General features: G+C 38.5%; 1 protein-coding gene across 4 annotated transcripts in view; it reads left to right on the top strand.

The window, feature by feature from the left end:
* Nucleotides 1-16,651, top strand: part of LOC127802584 (beta-amylase 7-like) — a 44,010-nt gene that overhangs the window by 26,246 nt on the left and 1,113 nt on the right. For 3 of the 4 annotated variants that reach the window (XM_052338473.1, XM_052338472.1, XM_052338471.1), the window contains exons 6-11: nt 11,483-11,677; nt 13,655-13,819; nt 14,604-14,864; nt 15,535-15,753; nt 15,952-16,171; nt 16,281-16,340. In XM_052338473.1, the coding sequence (XP_052194433.1) occupies nt 11,483-11,677; nt 13,655-13,819; nt 14,604-14,864; nt 15,535-15,753; nt 15,952-16,171; nt 16,281-16,330 (1,110 nt within the window). In that variant the 3' untranslated portion in view covers nt 16,331-16,340. The remainder of the gene's footprint in view (nt 1-11,482; nt 11,678-13,654; nt 13,820-14,603; nt 14,865-15,534; nt 15,754-15,951; nt 16,172-16,280; nt 16,341-16,651) is intronic. The other variant, XM_052338474.1, reaches the window with a different exon arrangement.

Raw genomic sequence — 16,651 nt, 5'->3', positions numbered from 1 at the left:
TCGCAAGTTGCATTAGTTATAGCCCAATACTCTGCCTTTGCATTGGATCTAGCTATTATATTTTGTTTCTTACTTTTCCAAAAAACTAGATTTTTTCCCATAAAAACACAATACCCAGAGGTTGACCTACGATCAGGAGGAGATCCTGCCCAATTTGCATCTGCATTACAACAAATATCTGTGTCCCCCTTATCCTCATAGAGTAGCCCTTTACTCGGTGCTTTTTTGATGTATCTCAGAATTCGGATAACAACATCCCGATGAGAATCACATGGAGAACTGAAAAACTGACTAACTACACTCACAACAAATGCAATGTCAGGACGAGTGACTGTGAGATAGTTCAACTTGCCTACCAATCTTCGATACCTTCCAGGATTTGAAAAGAGCTCCTTTTGTCCTGGCAAGAGTTTTGACATTTGGGTCCATTGGAGTGTCAACCGATTTGCAGTTCACCATACCAGTTTCTTCTAAGATGTCAAGTGCATACTTTCTCTAAGAGATTGAGATACCATCTCTTGATTGTGCAACTTCAATACCCAAGAAATATCGGAGTCTGCCCAGGTCTTTGGTCTGAAAATGCTAATGTAGATGTTCCTTCAGCTTCTGTATGCCAACCTAATCACTCCCTGTGATAACAATGTTATCCACATAAACAACAAGATAGATGCATAAAGAAGATGAGTGTCGATAGAAAATCGAATGATCAGCTTCACTCCAGGTGAGACCAAATGCTTGAATCACAATGTTGAACCTGTTGAACCACAAAGAGACTTCTTAAGTTGCAGACTACATTAGATTCCCCCTGAGCAACAAAACCAAGTGGTTGCTCCATATAAACCTCCTCCATCAAATCACCATGGAGAAAGGCATTTTTAATATCCAGCTAATAGAACGACCAATGATGCATGGTAGCCATAGAAAAAAATAGGCAAACAGATGCCATCTTAGCAACATGAGATAAGGTATCACTATAATCCAGCCCATAGATCTGTGTAAAGTCTTTAGCAACCAGGCGGGTCTTAAGACAATCCACCTATCCATTGGGGCTCACTTTAGGGGTGAACACCCACTGGCAACCAATGGGAGTCTTTCTTGAGGGTAAAGGCACAAAATCCCAAGTACCATTTGAATGTAAGACTACAATCTCATCTAACATAACCTGGCACCAACCAGGATGCGACATGGCTTCACCTGTGGTTTTAGAAACAGAAACAGAGAATAGACTCGGAACAAAGACACTATAATCAGGTGACAAACGGTCATAGCACAAAAAGTTAGAAAGAGGGTGTGGATTATAAGTAAACTGTGTACCTTTGTGGAGAGCAACATGAATGCTATCTAGCTTAGGATCTGTGGCAGGATGAACCATTGACGGAGAGAGTGAGTTAGGAGAGTCATATTTGGGAGGAATGATGGCGCCGACAACGAGCTGAGGACGATGATGATATATAAGAAGTGGAGGATCTGTGGAATGTGGACCTAAAAATGGTCATGGGGGGTCCACAAAAGAAGAGACAGATGGAGCCGAAGAGGGCAGCGGAAGAGAAGAAAAAGGAATAGGCAATACCTGGTTAAGACACTATGAATCGGGCTGAGCAACCAAGAAGAAAGACTGTTGTTAAAAAAAGGTGACATCAGCAAGCATAAGATAGCGGTTTAGCTCAGGTGAGTAACACTTGTAGCCTTTCTGCAACCAAGAGTAGCCAAGAAATATACACTTGAGAGATTTGGCAGCAAGTTTATCATGTCCAAGTGAAAAGGAATGCACTAAACAGATACATCCAAACACACGAAGGGGAACAGAATAACGTGGTTGTGTAGGGAACAAAAGAGAATGAGGAATTTTGTTCTATAACACTGAAGATGGCATGCGATTTATCAAATAACATGCAATAAAAACAATCTCTCCAAAATTTGGTGGGAAGATTGGCATGTAAAAGTAGTGTCTGTGCAGTTTCAATGAGATGACGATTTTTTCGCTCAACACCACCATTTTGTTGAGGTGTGTAAGGATAGGAAGATTGATGCAAGATGCCATTAGCAATCATGAAATTAGTAAATTGGGAGGAAAAGTACTCAGGGACATTGTCACTATGTAAAGCACGTATAGAAACTCCAAACTGTGTTTTTAGTTCAGTAGTAAATGTTTGAAAGACAAAAAACAATTTGGACTGACTCTTCATGAGAAACAACCAAGTGCAATGAGAGAAGTCATCAATAAAAGTAACGAAATATGAAAAAAACTAGAGTAGAGTTGACTCGACTGGGCCCCCATACATCAGAGTGCACGAGGGAAAAGGGAGCTACAACCCTATTGTTGATGTGACTAGAAAGAGAACTATAAGCGTGTTTAACACATTGACATGACTCACAATTAAAGTTGGATAATGACAACAAACTAGGAACTAATTTCTTCAATTTGGAGAGGCTGGGATGACCAAGATGAGAGTGGAGAAGGTCTGGGGAAGCCGCACTGGTGCAAACTATTGGCGAACTAGGCACAACAAGATGATAATGGCCCTGTGACTCACACTCAATGTCAATCGTCCTCCTTGTACCCCGGTCTTGCACACAAACAGAAGTGGAAGTAAAGGTTACTGAACAGTCTAGTTTTCTAGTAAGCTGACTAACATAAAGCAAATTAAAAGAACTATGTGGGACATAAAGGACAAATTTAAAGAGAAAGAAGAGGTAGGAGAGGTTTTCCCTATCCCTTTAACTAGCGTTTTGGTGCCATCTGCAAGAGTGATTGTTGGTAAATGTTCAGAAAAGATAAAGGTAGAGAAAAGATCTTTATTACAACACATGTGATCGGTGGTGCCAAAGTCCAAAATCCAAGTCCTAATAGAAGGGCTTTGAGTAACACAAGCCATGAGATTACCAGTAGATTGCTGAGATGCCTGGAATTTCAAGAAAACCTCATAGTCAGTAGCAGGCAGGGTTACCATCAGAGGGCCCAATGCTAGACTAGGGTCACTCCGTGCAACGTGAGCTGCTCGGGATGTCTGATATGCATGAGGGCTGTAATACTCGGGAATGATTTGAGGCTATAGATGGTATTTGATAAAGGGTATAAGTGGAATTATCGAAATAATGAGGCTATAGGGTACACTGATGCAGTTTTAGACAACTGAATCAGTCGGAGGGAGTACCCCGGACCCGAGATAGCCAAGGAAAATGGTATAGTATTGACGGATGATACAAATTATGATTTTTAATGATGAAAAAAATTGGATCGGGAACAGTTTTCGGTACAGCTGTGGACCGAGCTGAGAAAACCGAATCGACGTAGGAGACATCTGGAAAATCAATAGAGCGTGTCAAGGACGAATGGATTTAGGGTCAAAACGAACAATCGGGCCAAAGTGCAATGTTCTAATTTCCAAAAAGATAATTTTTCAGAAGTTTCAAGGATGGAATGGATAATACAAATCTTGTGGGCCTTAATGTCAGTATTGGATAGTTCAGGGGTGCATGAGAAAGGCCAAAATGAGATTTGATGAAATCAAGGGGTGAAAAATGCAATTTAGCAAAAATGGGCAGTGTGGACGCGAAGGAGAATTTGGCAGCCGCAAATCGCCGCACGTGGAGGCCGAATCCAGCGATGGGACGGCCAAGGGTGACTTGGGGAAGGTAGCATACAGCCGTGGGAAGCTTGGAGGCCAAGCCTCGGCCGGTGATTGGCCGAGAGATGGCAGGAATTTGGATATAAATAGAAGCAAAGTGGCTTGGTATAGATCGAGGATCCTAAGGAAAGATTACCAAAAGGAAACAGTATGTGTTGGTTTCATAAGATATTCCAGGGTAACGAGGATCAGGATGTAGCCTTGAGTCTTATGGAAGTTTTAATAGAGGAATAGATGTATCGAGGAAATTAACCTAGGATCAGACGAGGAAATCAAATTAGGATTAATTGAGGATCGAATTCTTGTGTGAGGTGTTCTAGAAGTTTTTCTCGGTAGTAGTTGGCTTGAATAAAATGCTCTAGGTAATAGTGAGAATTTTCCTTTTGAGTGAAATCTTGGAGATTAGAAGGATTTTGGAATTTCGAATAGTGACTACAAGACAAAGAGGGAACGACCGTAAATCAGCTATAGTTAAGGTCGAGATGCGACCGAAAACTACTAGGTTATGCAACATGAAGTTCGCATGTTTTGGGGATTAGAATTTTCCCTTGGAAATTTGAAAGAATCTTTTGGCTTATAGAGGATTTGCAAAATAAAACCTTACTTGATGATCTTGAGATTGTAAGGATCAACGATAGATTAGAGATTCGTGATTTAGGACGAACCTTGGAAATTAGAAAATTTTGGATAAGAGAATTACAAATTTGACTTTGATGTTTCTACAGGAAATTTAAGCGTACTGTATACACTTGGAGATAAAAAGATATTTCAACTTATGGAGACAATGTTATTTTAAGCTTGAAATGACCCTAGTCGATTTAGGAAGGTTCAAACTCAGAGGAAAATAATTAGCAAGGTGTGCGGCAGTCGGATCAAAAATTATACGCACAAAGGGTCGTATGAAAGATAAGTTCTTATAAGCCACATAGTTAGCACGATAATTGTCAAGGACCAAGAGGTAATCATAAAAGTCTTGGCTTGAGTTTTAAGGCACCGAGCAATGAGATAGGACTTGATAAAGCTTGATTAAGCTCGTAAAGATATCTTGGGACATTATTAGATCTTAATACGTTGAGGTTGATCCTAATTGATCCAAAGAGAGAACTAGGAATGATTGAAAAAGCGTCCTGTAAAGTGAAGTGTCAAGTTGAAAGTCAATCGCAAAATAAGATGTCTAGAACATATAAAGGAGGGCGGAGCTTCTAAAAATAGATTTGTGATAGACGGAGCATGTGGTTGTAACATAAGTACGATTACACCCCCTATTATAATTTCCGAATACGATAGTAGTGCTGGATGGATTTCAAATAATTTTGGAGGAAATGATTATAGCACCTATAATGGTAGCAACAAGAAAGAGAGGTTCTATGTCAAGTTGGAAGTTAAAGGAGATTAGATTGTAGAAGAAAAGTTGAGGTACTGAGAATGGTTGGGATAAGGATGCACCACTCAATTGAGTAATATTTTCAAAAAAGAAAATTGAGAATCAAGGAGATCAGAGATTTGGACTAGTAATAATAGAACCATTATAGCTCCCGGAGATGGAACAAGGAATTCTAGCGTAGCAGTAACACCATCGGTGTTTGGCCTGTAACAACGGATCTGAGTCTAGGGACCAAGGCAGAGGATTGGTGGTTGGCTTGCGGTTTGGGGTGAGATACCCATGGGTCGGAGCAACACAGTGAACTGTGGAGACGGTCAGATGTCAAGGTTTGGGCGGCAACGTGGAAGTTATGTACGGATTAGAGTCCAAGTTCCAAGGGATCGGAGCATCGTGGCAGGATCTCTAATCATTATAAAAAGGTTGAGGGCTAGGAAGATGACCTAAGCTAGATAATTGTTATGTGGAATGATAAGTCAAAAACATAATCGAAAGAAAGAAATGTAATCTCGAGCGAAGAAATAGTGTTTGAAAGACTATTACTAGAAATTTGCGGAAGGACTTTTCTAGGATAATTGTATTCACAATAGAAGCTCGTGAAGTTATGGTTACCAAGAATTGATGAGTGGGCCTGAGAATTCAAAAGTTGTGGTTATGTTCCTAGGTCGAGGTATGGAATAATCCTTGGTATAGACATGTGTTGTGGAGTTGTTTAGGAAAAGTGTATTTCCACATTAAGCAAGTGGTGGGACGATTGTTTCTCAGATATAGCCTTTTGGAAGAATTTAATTACGATTATTGACCTAGTTTTTGGTTGAGTGTATTTAATATTACGCATCTCAGGAGTGTGAGCAATTGGCTCTGATTTAGTTGTCTTGAATCTTACTTTTGGTATAATTAGAACAATAATAGGTATATCTTGGTATTTTCAAGAACATGAGTTGATCTATAAAATGATACGAAGACAACATGAAGATGTGGTAAATTAGATGTTGATAGGTAATTGAAAGTGTTTTTCTTCTCGAGAGACATGTTATGATTTGGAGAGGCATATGAATGAGCCATTATAAAGGAAGACGTGAGTTTTTAGTTCCACTATGAAAATTTTATTTGTGAAACAGTAGGCTAAATTATTAAAGCTATGCTAGGTGTTGCCAAAAACCCAATGGAAATCAGAAGTTGTCCCATAAGGTTTTCCTTTAAGGAAGTTGTGTGAAAACTAGATCGCCTAAGAGGGACGAGATTAAATCTATTCTTAGGATCGAAGATGATCGGGGATCTTGTCTGACTCAATAGAGAAATTGTTTCTCACGTAGGAAGGATAAGGGAAAACATCACTTAGTTGATAGAGCAATTCAGCAGTACTAGGTTGGATACCACAAATGATGTATGTGTCTAAGGTATAATTATGGAATGTTGTTTTGTGAAAGATGAATTGAAACAACACTAGAGTTCTGTGTTGAGACAAACTGATCGGATTTATGGATAGTATTTGGAAGAGAAATAGTATCATGTCAGGATGTTAGGTAGCCGTAAGAGAAATTGTGTTCTTGAGAGACCTAAATGGATAATTTGCATGACCAATTGTAGGAGGCTAAGAAATTATCTCTAAAGCTAATATGCAACCAAGGTACTGATAATTGGGAAAAGGGTACGCCAAGTTAGTTCAATGTTATCAATTTCTATGCAATCATGGCAGCCGAGTTAGTTCAATCTTTATGTGATCATGACATATGCATTAGCATAAGAGTGGGTTGAGAGATTTAGGAGTCAAATGAAATGTATTTTGAGGATACAATTGGGAATGATATTACATATTATCTTGGATATTTACAACCGCCTGTATAAAGCTACAAGGGGATATCTTGGAAAATAAGTAAGATGTTTGGTAAGCATGGATCGTGTTAGGATGTAAGTTGTGAATGATTGCTAAGGATTATGAATGGTATTTAGGACATTTCAATTGGGAGTCATTAGTAATAGTAGTGATACAATTATCACGAATCAAATTTCGAGCACGAAATTTATTAAGGGCGGGAGAATGTAATACCCGGGAATGATTTGAGGCTATAGATGGTATTTGATAAAGGGTATAAGTGGAATTATCGAAATAATGAGGCTATAGGGTACACTGACGCAGTTTTCGACGACCGAATCAGTCGGAGGGAGTACCCCGAACCCTAGATAGCCAAGAAAAATGGTATAGTATTGACAGATGATACGAATTATGATTTTTAGTGATGAAAGAAATTGAATCGGGAACAGTTTTTGGTACAACTGTCGATCGGGCTGAGAAAACCAAATCAACGTAGGAGACATTCGAAAAATCAACAGAGCGTGTCAAGGACCAATATTTTATGTATAGAACAACTCTTAAGTGATTTCGGGTTAAAACGAATGGATTTAGGGTCAAAATGAACAATCGGGCCAAAGTGCAATGTTCTAATTTTGCTCGAGGGAGGTCAAAAAGATAATTTTTCAAAAGTTTCAAGGGTGGAATGGATAATACAAATCTTGTGGGCCTTAATGGTGATATTGGATAATTCAGGGATGCATGAGAAAGGCCAAAATGAGATTTGATGAAATCAGGGGGTGAAAAATGCAATTTAGCAAAAATGGGCAGTGTGAATGCCAAGGAGAATTTGGCCGCCGCAAATCGCCGCACGTGGAGGCCGAATCCAGCGATGGAACGGCCAAGGGCGACCTAGGGAAGGTAGCATACGGCCGTGGAAAGCTTGGAGGCCAAGCCTCGATCGGTGATTGGTCGAGAGATGGCCAGAATTTGGGTATAAATAGATGCAAAGTGGCCGAGGGTTTTTGCAAAAATGGAGCTTCAAATCGAAGGGGTTAAGAGGTCGAATCGAAGAGAGTGAATAAGGGGCTTTCGATCCTTGCATCAAGGAGAAGATTTTGAGAGTATTTTGAAGGAACTTGGTGTAAGTTTGAGGCTGGTTCGAGGCTCACCAGAAAACACGAGGCGGTCTGCCTCGCCGGACCTGCAAGTGCCCGTTAGGGACATCTTCCGGTGGCCTTTCGGCCGAAAATTGGTATGGTAGTGATCGACATATCGAGGGCTTCAAAGGGGTATCATTATTTTAGCCATCGGAGGAGTCATCGCCGGCCGGATCTAAGGAAGAAGACGGTGGCGCGTGGCTACACGCGCCAGCTTTCACGCGCAGCCACGTGCAGGGCACGTGGATAGGGGTATTTTGGTAATTTTTCTTCCAGAATTTTTATTGAATTATTTTAGGATTTATTGTGTTGAAAGATTTGGAAAAATGTTTGAGGAGATAATTATTTTGGAATTATCGAGGTAAAATTGGGAGAAAAATAGAGGAAATTAAAGAAAAATGGATTTTAATGCTTCTTTAATTAATATGGTGTTTAGGGTGTACCTTGGCTTGAGGTTGAGAATAAACTCGGGTGTTTGCGATTTGGCACGCAAATCGAGTTGGTGCACGAGGATCGAGGCAATCCGAGTACGTTCGAGGTGAGTGGTCTGACTCTAGTTTTACCCTTGTTTTGGAAATGTCTTGGTATGAGTATAGTGAGTATAGGTGAGCGGTCTTACCAGAACTTGGGATGCTATGCTTATGCATTTTATTTATGTGTTTATGGCATCATTTGCATATTGATCATGTGTGTATTGCATCAACTGTTTTTACTTATAAAAGAGTTGGTGCATGGTGTGTGATTTTCATATCATCGGGGTGTCGATTTTCATGTCGTTGTTGGGTCCGTATGGGACGGGATGGGGTCTACTTGAGAATGGGACAAGGTTAATCCAAGTGAACGAGTGATACGGTAGGGCTCTCGAGAGATTAAGTATGTCGCGGCAAGGTCAACCCCAACAGTGTGTGGAATGGATTTTCCACGGGAGGTTGAGTATGTCAGGGAGATTTCTCAAGTTAGACGTATTGCATGTTGTTGTGTCTGTATAGGCCATGCTCGTATGTCTTTCACGCATTATGTAAACTGTTTCATGCCGTTACTTAGATATTTTATCATCTAATCTGGGTTATGCCCCTGGAACATTCAAACATTCAAGTCAGGGACTGCTGCGAGGGCGAGGACGTGACTAGTTGAGACCAGCAGTGTGTAGCTTGCTAGTCATTGTATCATTTGGAAGCTTTAGTATGTGTTTGGTTGTGTATGAACGGTAGTATGAAAATATTGTTATCATTTGATAGTTTTGTAATAAGTGTTTCGGTGTTGGAACACCTTGTATGAACTCGTGGTAGGCCACGGTATTGATGTTAATGTATCTGTTGCGTTATAATATGTCTCGTTTAGTTGTTAAGATTATTTATCTTGTTAGTTAAACGGGCAAGACTGGGGTTCTCGATAATTGTTTTCTATATGTAAAGATGGTTCTTGAAATCATCGCGCGTGATGAACTTAAAAAAAAAAAAAAAAAATTCTGGGAATACCCTTATAGTGACACGCCTGGCGAGGCGGGGTGTTACAAGGGCCAGCTGGTCTACCATGCTTCTTCCAACATTTATCTTCCTAATGCACCTTCTTTTTTTGCAAAAGTTGCACTGAGGACAAGAGCGGCTACCAGACCGGCCTTGATTACCACCTAAAGCTTGAGATATAAGAGCTGAGGCCTCGAGAGGGGTACTTGTAAAAGCACCAGTAGAGGAAGAATTGCTAGCCATATTAAGTAATCTTTTGTGTATATCTTTCATAGTAGGGTTAGTGGACCTAGTCAAGATCTGATGGTGGACAGCCTTCAACTCGGGTTTGAGATTGGATAAAGTAAGGACCATGAACATTTTTCCCCGTTGAGAATCATGATTGGCTTTGGAAGTAGCGTATGGAAGAAGAGCTTCAAACTCTTGCATGAGAGAATGCATTTGGCTCAAATAGGATTCCATAGATTGACCCTGCTAGATGTTCTTGATAGAGTGGACAATAGTATAGAGACGTTGAATGTCGTTGGTATAACACTCAGCGGCTTCTTTCCAAACCTCATAACAAGTTTTAAACGGCCGAAAAAGTTGCAAAACATATCGGTCAATGGAATTCCATAAAATATTACACAACTAAGCATCAACCTGTTCCCATTTAGCCTTGTTGGCTACGTCAACATCCTCTGCCTTCTTGGTGAGATGGTCTACTTGTCCCTGCCCCTTGAACCATATCTTAACAAAGCTGCCCATGAGAGAGAGTTGGCAAACCCTATCAACTTGTTAAAGGTGATAACAAGGGTCCCTATGTTGGAAATGGTGAAAGGTTGAGATGCAGATGGGGCATTAGGAATAGAGTTAGCATCACTCAAGGATGACATGGTGGGGTTCAAGCTAATAGACTGAAACTCCGATGTTTAAAAAGCTTTTGGGTAATTGATACACATAGATTCAGGAGGCTCCGTTGAGGCTTAGGTGAGAAGACGGCAAAATTCCGGTGATGCACGTGCTCCCATGCGCTAGCGCGTGGTAACTTGCCAGAAAAAGTCAAGCAGCGAAAGACAACACTTGGAGGCTCCAGGGACGATGGGTCTTCGGAGGTTAGTCGATCTAATGATGGGGAACCCTATGGTGGCAGCAGTGCTAGCAACCAGTGGCCGAATAGTGGAGTTTCGGCCTTGACAATGGCGGCGAGAAGAGAGAAAAAGATGATTTTTTAGGGTTTGGAGACTATTGGAAAAGATACATAGCGGCAACTTAGGGTTTTTTTCATCGGTTGCTCTGATAGCATGTGAGAAAATAATTAAGAGAGAAAAACCTAAGATATTAGACTCTCTTAGCTTCCTATTTATAATAAGCATAATGGGTCTTAATCTACAGGCTTTAAGCTATGGACTTAACCTATGACTAATTATAAGGCCTAATAATTACAAACAAAACACACATAAAATATGTATAATTATAACACTTTTTATCTTCAATATTTATTTGCTATACACAACTTTATTGTAATATGTGTAGATCTATTTCATTATCTCTTCTTCTTCGTTTTTTTTTTTCTTTGTTTATGTTTCAGATTATCTTTTATATATGTCCATGTTTATATATATACACATCTATATATATCTTTGTATATTTATATGTTCTTTATTGTTATTATTATTATTTTTCTAAAATTTTGAGTTTCGACATAGCACTTAGAGATTCTTTTGAGAAGCTGGACAAGTTGAGGGCATTGATTCAGAGGTAGAAATGGCTCCCTTTATCCTGATCCATTAACCATGTGGCTTCAAAAACATAGTATGTTTATAATAATTAATAATGTGAAATAATGGCTATGTCCCACTTTAGTTATCATTAAGCTGACATGATATATTTGCTTGATTATAACTTTGAAATGTGATCTAGATTGGTTTGAATGCGTTAGGATTTATGGGGGGAAACACCTACAGTTTGGTACAAAAAAGCAATGGGGCAATGGAACTTTCCTTCTATCTTGGTTGCATTTACAAAGACCTCCTTAAAACCCATGCAGACATTGATCGAGTTTATTGGCTCAGGTTGTAATGTCCTTTCATGAATGTGGAGGCAACATTGGCGACGATGTTTGTATCCCATTGCCTCATTGGGTGGCAGAGATCGGTCGTGCCAATCCTGACATATTTTTCACTGATAGAGAGGGAAGACGTAACCCTGAATGCTTATCATGGGGAATTGACAAGGAACGTGTTTTACGAGGTCGAACTGCTGTAGAGGTATTGTAAATGGCCTTAATATATCTGATTTCATGTGACCTTTATCAAATTCTTAGTCATCATAGTCCTTATCTGGAAATTGTTACTATAATCTTCATTGAGTATAATTGTTTACAGCATTCATATTGTAGAAATAAATACAGGATAGGTATCTCTAAAGATATACTGTTTCTACTTTGTTTAATTATCACTCAACTTTTGTTTGGAATTTAAGACAGTTCATGGATGTTCTAGGACCTACAACTCATGTTTCCATTTCATTTTTTGTTACTAATTATCATATAATTTTTTCTTTTGGTGACAACTGCTAAATGTATGAAAAACAGAAATCCCAAGTAGGACTGCTTCATGACACTAATTTTCACACACCCCTCCACAAGTTGTGTAACTGGCCATGAACCCTAAGCCAAGACTAGTTCACAATGTCTAAAATCCTTCCATACTTACATAACTGAAATAACAGAAAATAACTGAATATTAAACCATCCTAAACTGTGTTCACTGATAATCTCCTAATCCAGGTGGGTCCAGCCCTTATTCCTGCTCACCTGAAAAATATGTTAGGGAGATTGGTGAGTTTAAAGCCTAGTGAATGTCACCTCGCATAATAGATCAATACCAAAAATAAAGAATTTCATATGTATTCAATAAAAATAAAATTCAGTTTAAAGATTCACCAATATTCCCTATGCAACAAGTATCATCAATACCGTTATATCACATCAAAGCATATGATGTAGCTACAATTTTCCATGATGTATAAAATATCATTTAACCAAGGGAACCATAATATCATTCTATAATCAACTCATATCTCAATGGGCAATATAACCCTAGATCCAATCAATGTACAAGGGGATCCAGTAACTTCCCTGGGTTCCACCCCCAAGTACCCAGTGGAGCATGGAAAAATAATCACTTCATCTCCTCCCGTTGAGAAACTAAAATGGCACCTTATAGATACCCAAATTTTAGTTGCTAGAGTAACCCCTGAACTTCTTCCAATGGTTCCATAACAATTTAAAAAAAAAAAACATGCAAACACCATCAATACTCTTTTCAAAATGATTTGATAACTCTGCTTTCTCAATTTATTGTCAAATCAACAATTCGTTAGGACTTTGCTTCTCATTAATTCTCATCGCTCAAAGTTTAATGATTTAATCCTCCTCTAAGCTTGTATTTATAAGCTCCTTAGGTTTTATACAAATCCCTTTTGGTTTTGGATTCAATTTCCTCTTTTATTTCTAATTCCCCAATTAATCATAATCCTTATTGAATCCTAACGAACTAATACATAAGTTTTTCTTCCTATTTATCCTCAAAATTTACGTTACCAATCCTAATCCCTTTTCAACAAGGAATTAGTTTGTCTCTAAACTTTAGATGAATAATTTTCTCTTCTGCAAGGAATTGATTTGTTTTCAATTCCATAAGTGTGAATTCTAATCCTAATCGTTATTCTTATCCTTCTTAAACCTTATGAAGATAATATTCATATATGTTTATGATTTATCTCTCAATCATCCCCTAGAGTCAATCCCAATCCTTATCAAATTCTTTTCCAATAATATATAATAATTATGATTTTTTCTTATTTATCCTAGGCTTGATCAAGTTTAATTCAAAATTGCAGACCCATTTAAATCCCTTCACAACTAAGATAATCCCTCTTATCTCAATCTCCACTTGAAATCTGAACTCAATTTCAATCTATAATGGCTTCAGAAATGCTATTTCCTCTTTGATTTTGTTTTCCCTTTTATTTGTCTCTTTCTAAAAATTTGGGTGTTACACTAATGCTTTTCTATAGCAGCCATTTGAATAAGTCATTTTTGCATAGCATATTATTTCTTTTCTATCTTTTTCCCCTTCATTTTTTCCTCTCAAATTATAATTCCCCCTTTAGCTACTCCATGGATGTGATGATTTTAGTGTGGAGTTTTTACTTTTTTTGTGTTCTCAACACCAACATAGGTTTATTTTGACTACATGAGAAGCTTCCGGGTCGAATTTGACGAGTTTTTTGAGGATGGTATCATCTCTATGATTGAAATTGGACTAGGTCCATGCGGGGAGCTACGTTACCCCTCTAATCCTGTAAAGCATGGTTGGAGATATCCAGGTGTTGGTGAATTCCAGGTAATGGACTCAACATTTCAATATTAGAATACAATTGATGCAATCTTTCTATGTTTTTTTTTTTTTGTCTTCCTATTTCTCTTTTCCCTTCCTTTTATCTAATAATGCTGTAGAAAGGAAATTCACGAAGAATCTATCTGAAGTTGTTTCTAGAATTTGTGAAAATATTCTCACTAGTAAAGGGATTGCAGGACCCCACAAAAACCGTTTGATTTAAGAAGAAAGAAAGGAACTAGTTAGGAAAGGGGGTCGACATTGTCACATCTCAGTTAAGAGATTTCTGCAACATAGTTTTTAATGCCTTTCAAATTTCCCATCCAAGGTCTCAGGAACATTTTTATTTCCAAAGAAAGTATAGAATTGCTTTAATCCGAAGGCACCAGGGGATAGAACATGAATATATACCAAGAGAAGAAGGCAAAGACCTCCAAGTACAAACAAACTCGGGTTTTAGAAATTGATATCAATTATCAATCTATATCTTTCAAAAATCATTTAATAGAAAAATGGATAAAAGGTAACTCTTAATTCTAGGCAATTCACACATATTTGTCTATCCAGCAATGTTCTGAATTATCAATCAGTAGAAGTGACGGTTGTAATTTCCATGTTGAAGTTGAAGGATGTTCTGAAATGCTTTCACAATATAAACTGCTATTGTTCATTTACAATCGTTATTTTCTCATCCATCATCTTCTGGGCACTTCGTGTGTGTTGCATCATGTCATTTTGAAACATTTCATTTCATCCCCTTCTATCTTAATTCTACTTTTTTCCTTTGCAGTGTTATGATCAGTATTTGTTGAAAAGCCTGAGGAAGGCTGCTGAGACACGGGGACACTCTTTTTGGGCACATGGACCAGATAATGCAGGTTCCTACAATTCCCGGCCACATGAAACCGGATTCTTTTGTGAAGGAGGTGATTATGATGGCTATTATGGCAGGTTCTTCCTGAATTGGTACTCTCAGGTTCTGGTTGACCATGCTGATCATGTGCTTTATTTGGCCAAGTTAGCTTTTGAAGGAACTTGCATTGCTGCAAAGGTCGGTCAACTTTGAGTCTATTTTTCTTCTCATAGAAGAATTTCTTATTACTTGTCAAGATAACAATTGACCTGGGTCAATTTCTCTGTTGCACTTGTTATTAGAATCTCTGGATGAGCTAATATTACTTTAAGATTGATAGCTATATTTGCTGTTATTGTTAACCATGTTAACTGGAGGGTTCTTTAGTGATAACTTACAGAAGTTCATCTAATTCTTCTTGTCACTTTTTTATTTTTATTCTTTTGCCAGCAAATGCATCTTGTGAGAGGAATAAACTGCCAAGTTTATCCTTTCCTCTTTCAAAGTGTCATCATCATGATAATACTTGATTTTGAAAATTTCCTCCTTTGTGGAGACATAGGTATTGCTAGCACGTTCCTACTATCAAACAGTACAAATTACAAAATCTTGGTGTTGTCTTTATTTTATTTTATGAACTGAAGCACTATTAACTTTTATTATGGATTGGTTCTACAGGAACATGTTTTCATCGTATATTCTTGTTTAGGTAAAACTTTTAGGAAGCAATGCAATCACATTTTATTAGTTTATAAAGGTGCTGTAATTGCAAGTCTTTGGCCACAACATTTGCATATCATTGAGACTGAAGTTTCACTTGTTTTTGTGGCTCTATCCAATTATTTTGCCTATTTTGATTTCTAAGCAGCTATCAGGTAATCATTGGTGGTACAAGACAACCAGCCATGCTGCTGAATTAACTGCTGGATTTTACAACCCATCTAATCGTGACGGTTATGCAGCAATTATGGCAATGTTAAAGAAGCATGACGCTGCCATAAATTTCACATGTGCTGAATGGGGCATGTTAGACCAGCATGTGGGCTTCTCAGAGGCACTTGCAGATCCCGAAGGGTTAGCCTGGCAAGTAAGCAGTGGAGCAAGCTCCTCGTTAGCCTAGACATCTGGCTATTTAAAGAGTTTGTTATTTCTTTCAGAAGCACGCATCTTTTTCGTTGAAAATAGGGTGTTAGTTTAACTGGTATATGGGGAGGATTCTTGTAGAAGATTTTGCATCTTTTTGTTTGAATCTTCCATATTTTCACATTTATTATCTCATTTTCAGGTTCTTAATGCTGCATGGGATGTTTGCATTCAAGTAGCCAGTGAAAATGCTATTCCATGCCATGACAGAGAAGGCTATAGCAACATCTTGCTAAGAGCCAAGCCTTTGAATGATCCAGATGGGAGGCACTTTTGTGCCTTTACCTACCTTAGACTTGGCCCACTTCTCATGGAAAGCCACAACTTTGTCGAATTTGAACGATTTGTCAAGAGAATGCATGGTAAGACACTGAAAAGCTTTTTCATAGTTTATCTCCATTGATATTCTTCAATAAGCGCATTCATTTGCAAGCAAACAAAATTCTGAGTTACTTGACGCCACACATGCAGGCGGGTGGGAAGGGAGTCCTGAGGTTTGGGAGCAGAGATATAGGACATGAATCAATTTAGGTGAATTCTTCTTAGTTTACTTTATCTAAATTTTATGGAACTAGTCAAACATAGCACAGTGGCAGTGGTTGCTTTTATGGTAGTGTTCTTGGTGGTGATATTACTGTTGCTTCTTTTTTGCGGTCGAACTGCCATTGGTGGTGGTGGTGGAGATGGCAATGCAAGGTTTAAATGAATTTGAATATGATGAATTTATTAGTATTGTTTGGGGGGAATTGCCAGCTGTCGGTTTATGATGTTTCTTGTTCTTGCTTGGGCAGTTGGTTTGCCTTCAACTTTATCATGGATGTGGAACTGATTAGTAATCGCAA

This window comes from Diospyros lotus, chromosome 5 (assembly GCF_014633365.1).
Source record: "Diospyros lotus cultivar Yz01 chromosome 5, ASM1463336v1, whole genome shotgun sequence".
In the NCBI taxonomy this organism is placed as follows: Eukaryota; Viridiplantae; Streptophyta; class Magnoliopsida; order Ericales; family Ebenaceae; genus Diospyros; species Diospyros lotus.
Note: the sequence above shows the minus strand (reverse complement) of the source record. Positions and strands in the feature narration are given on the sequence as shown.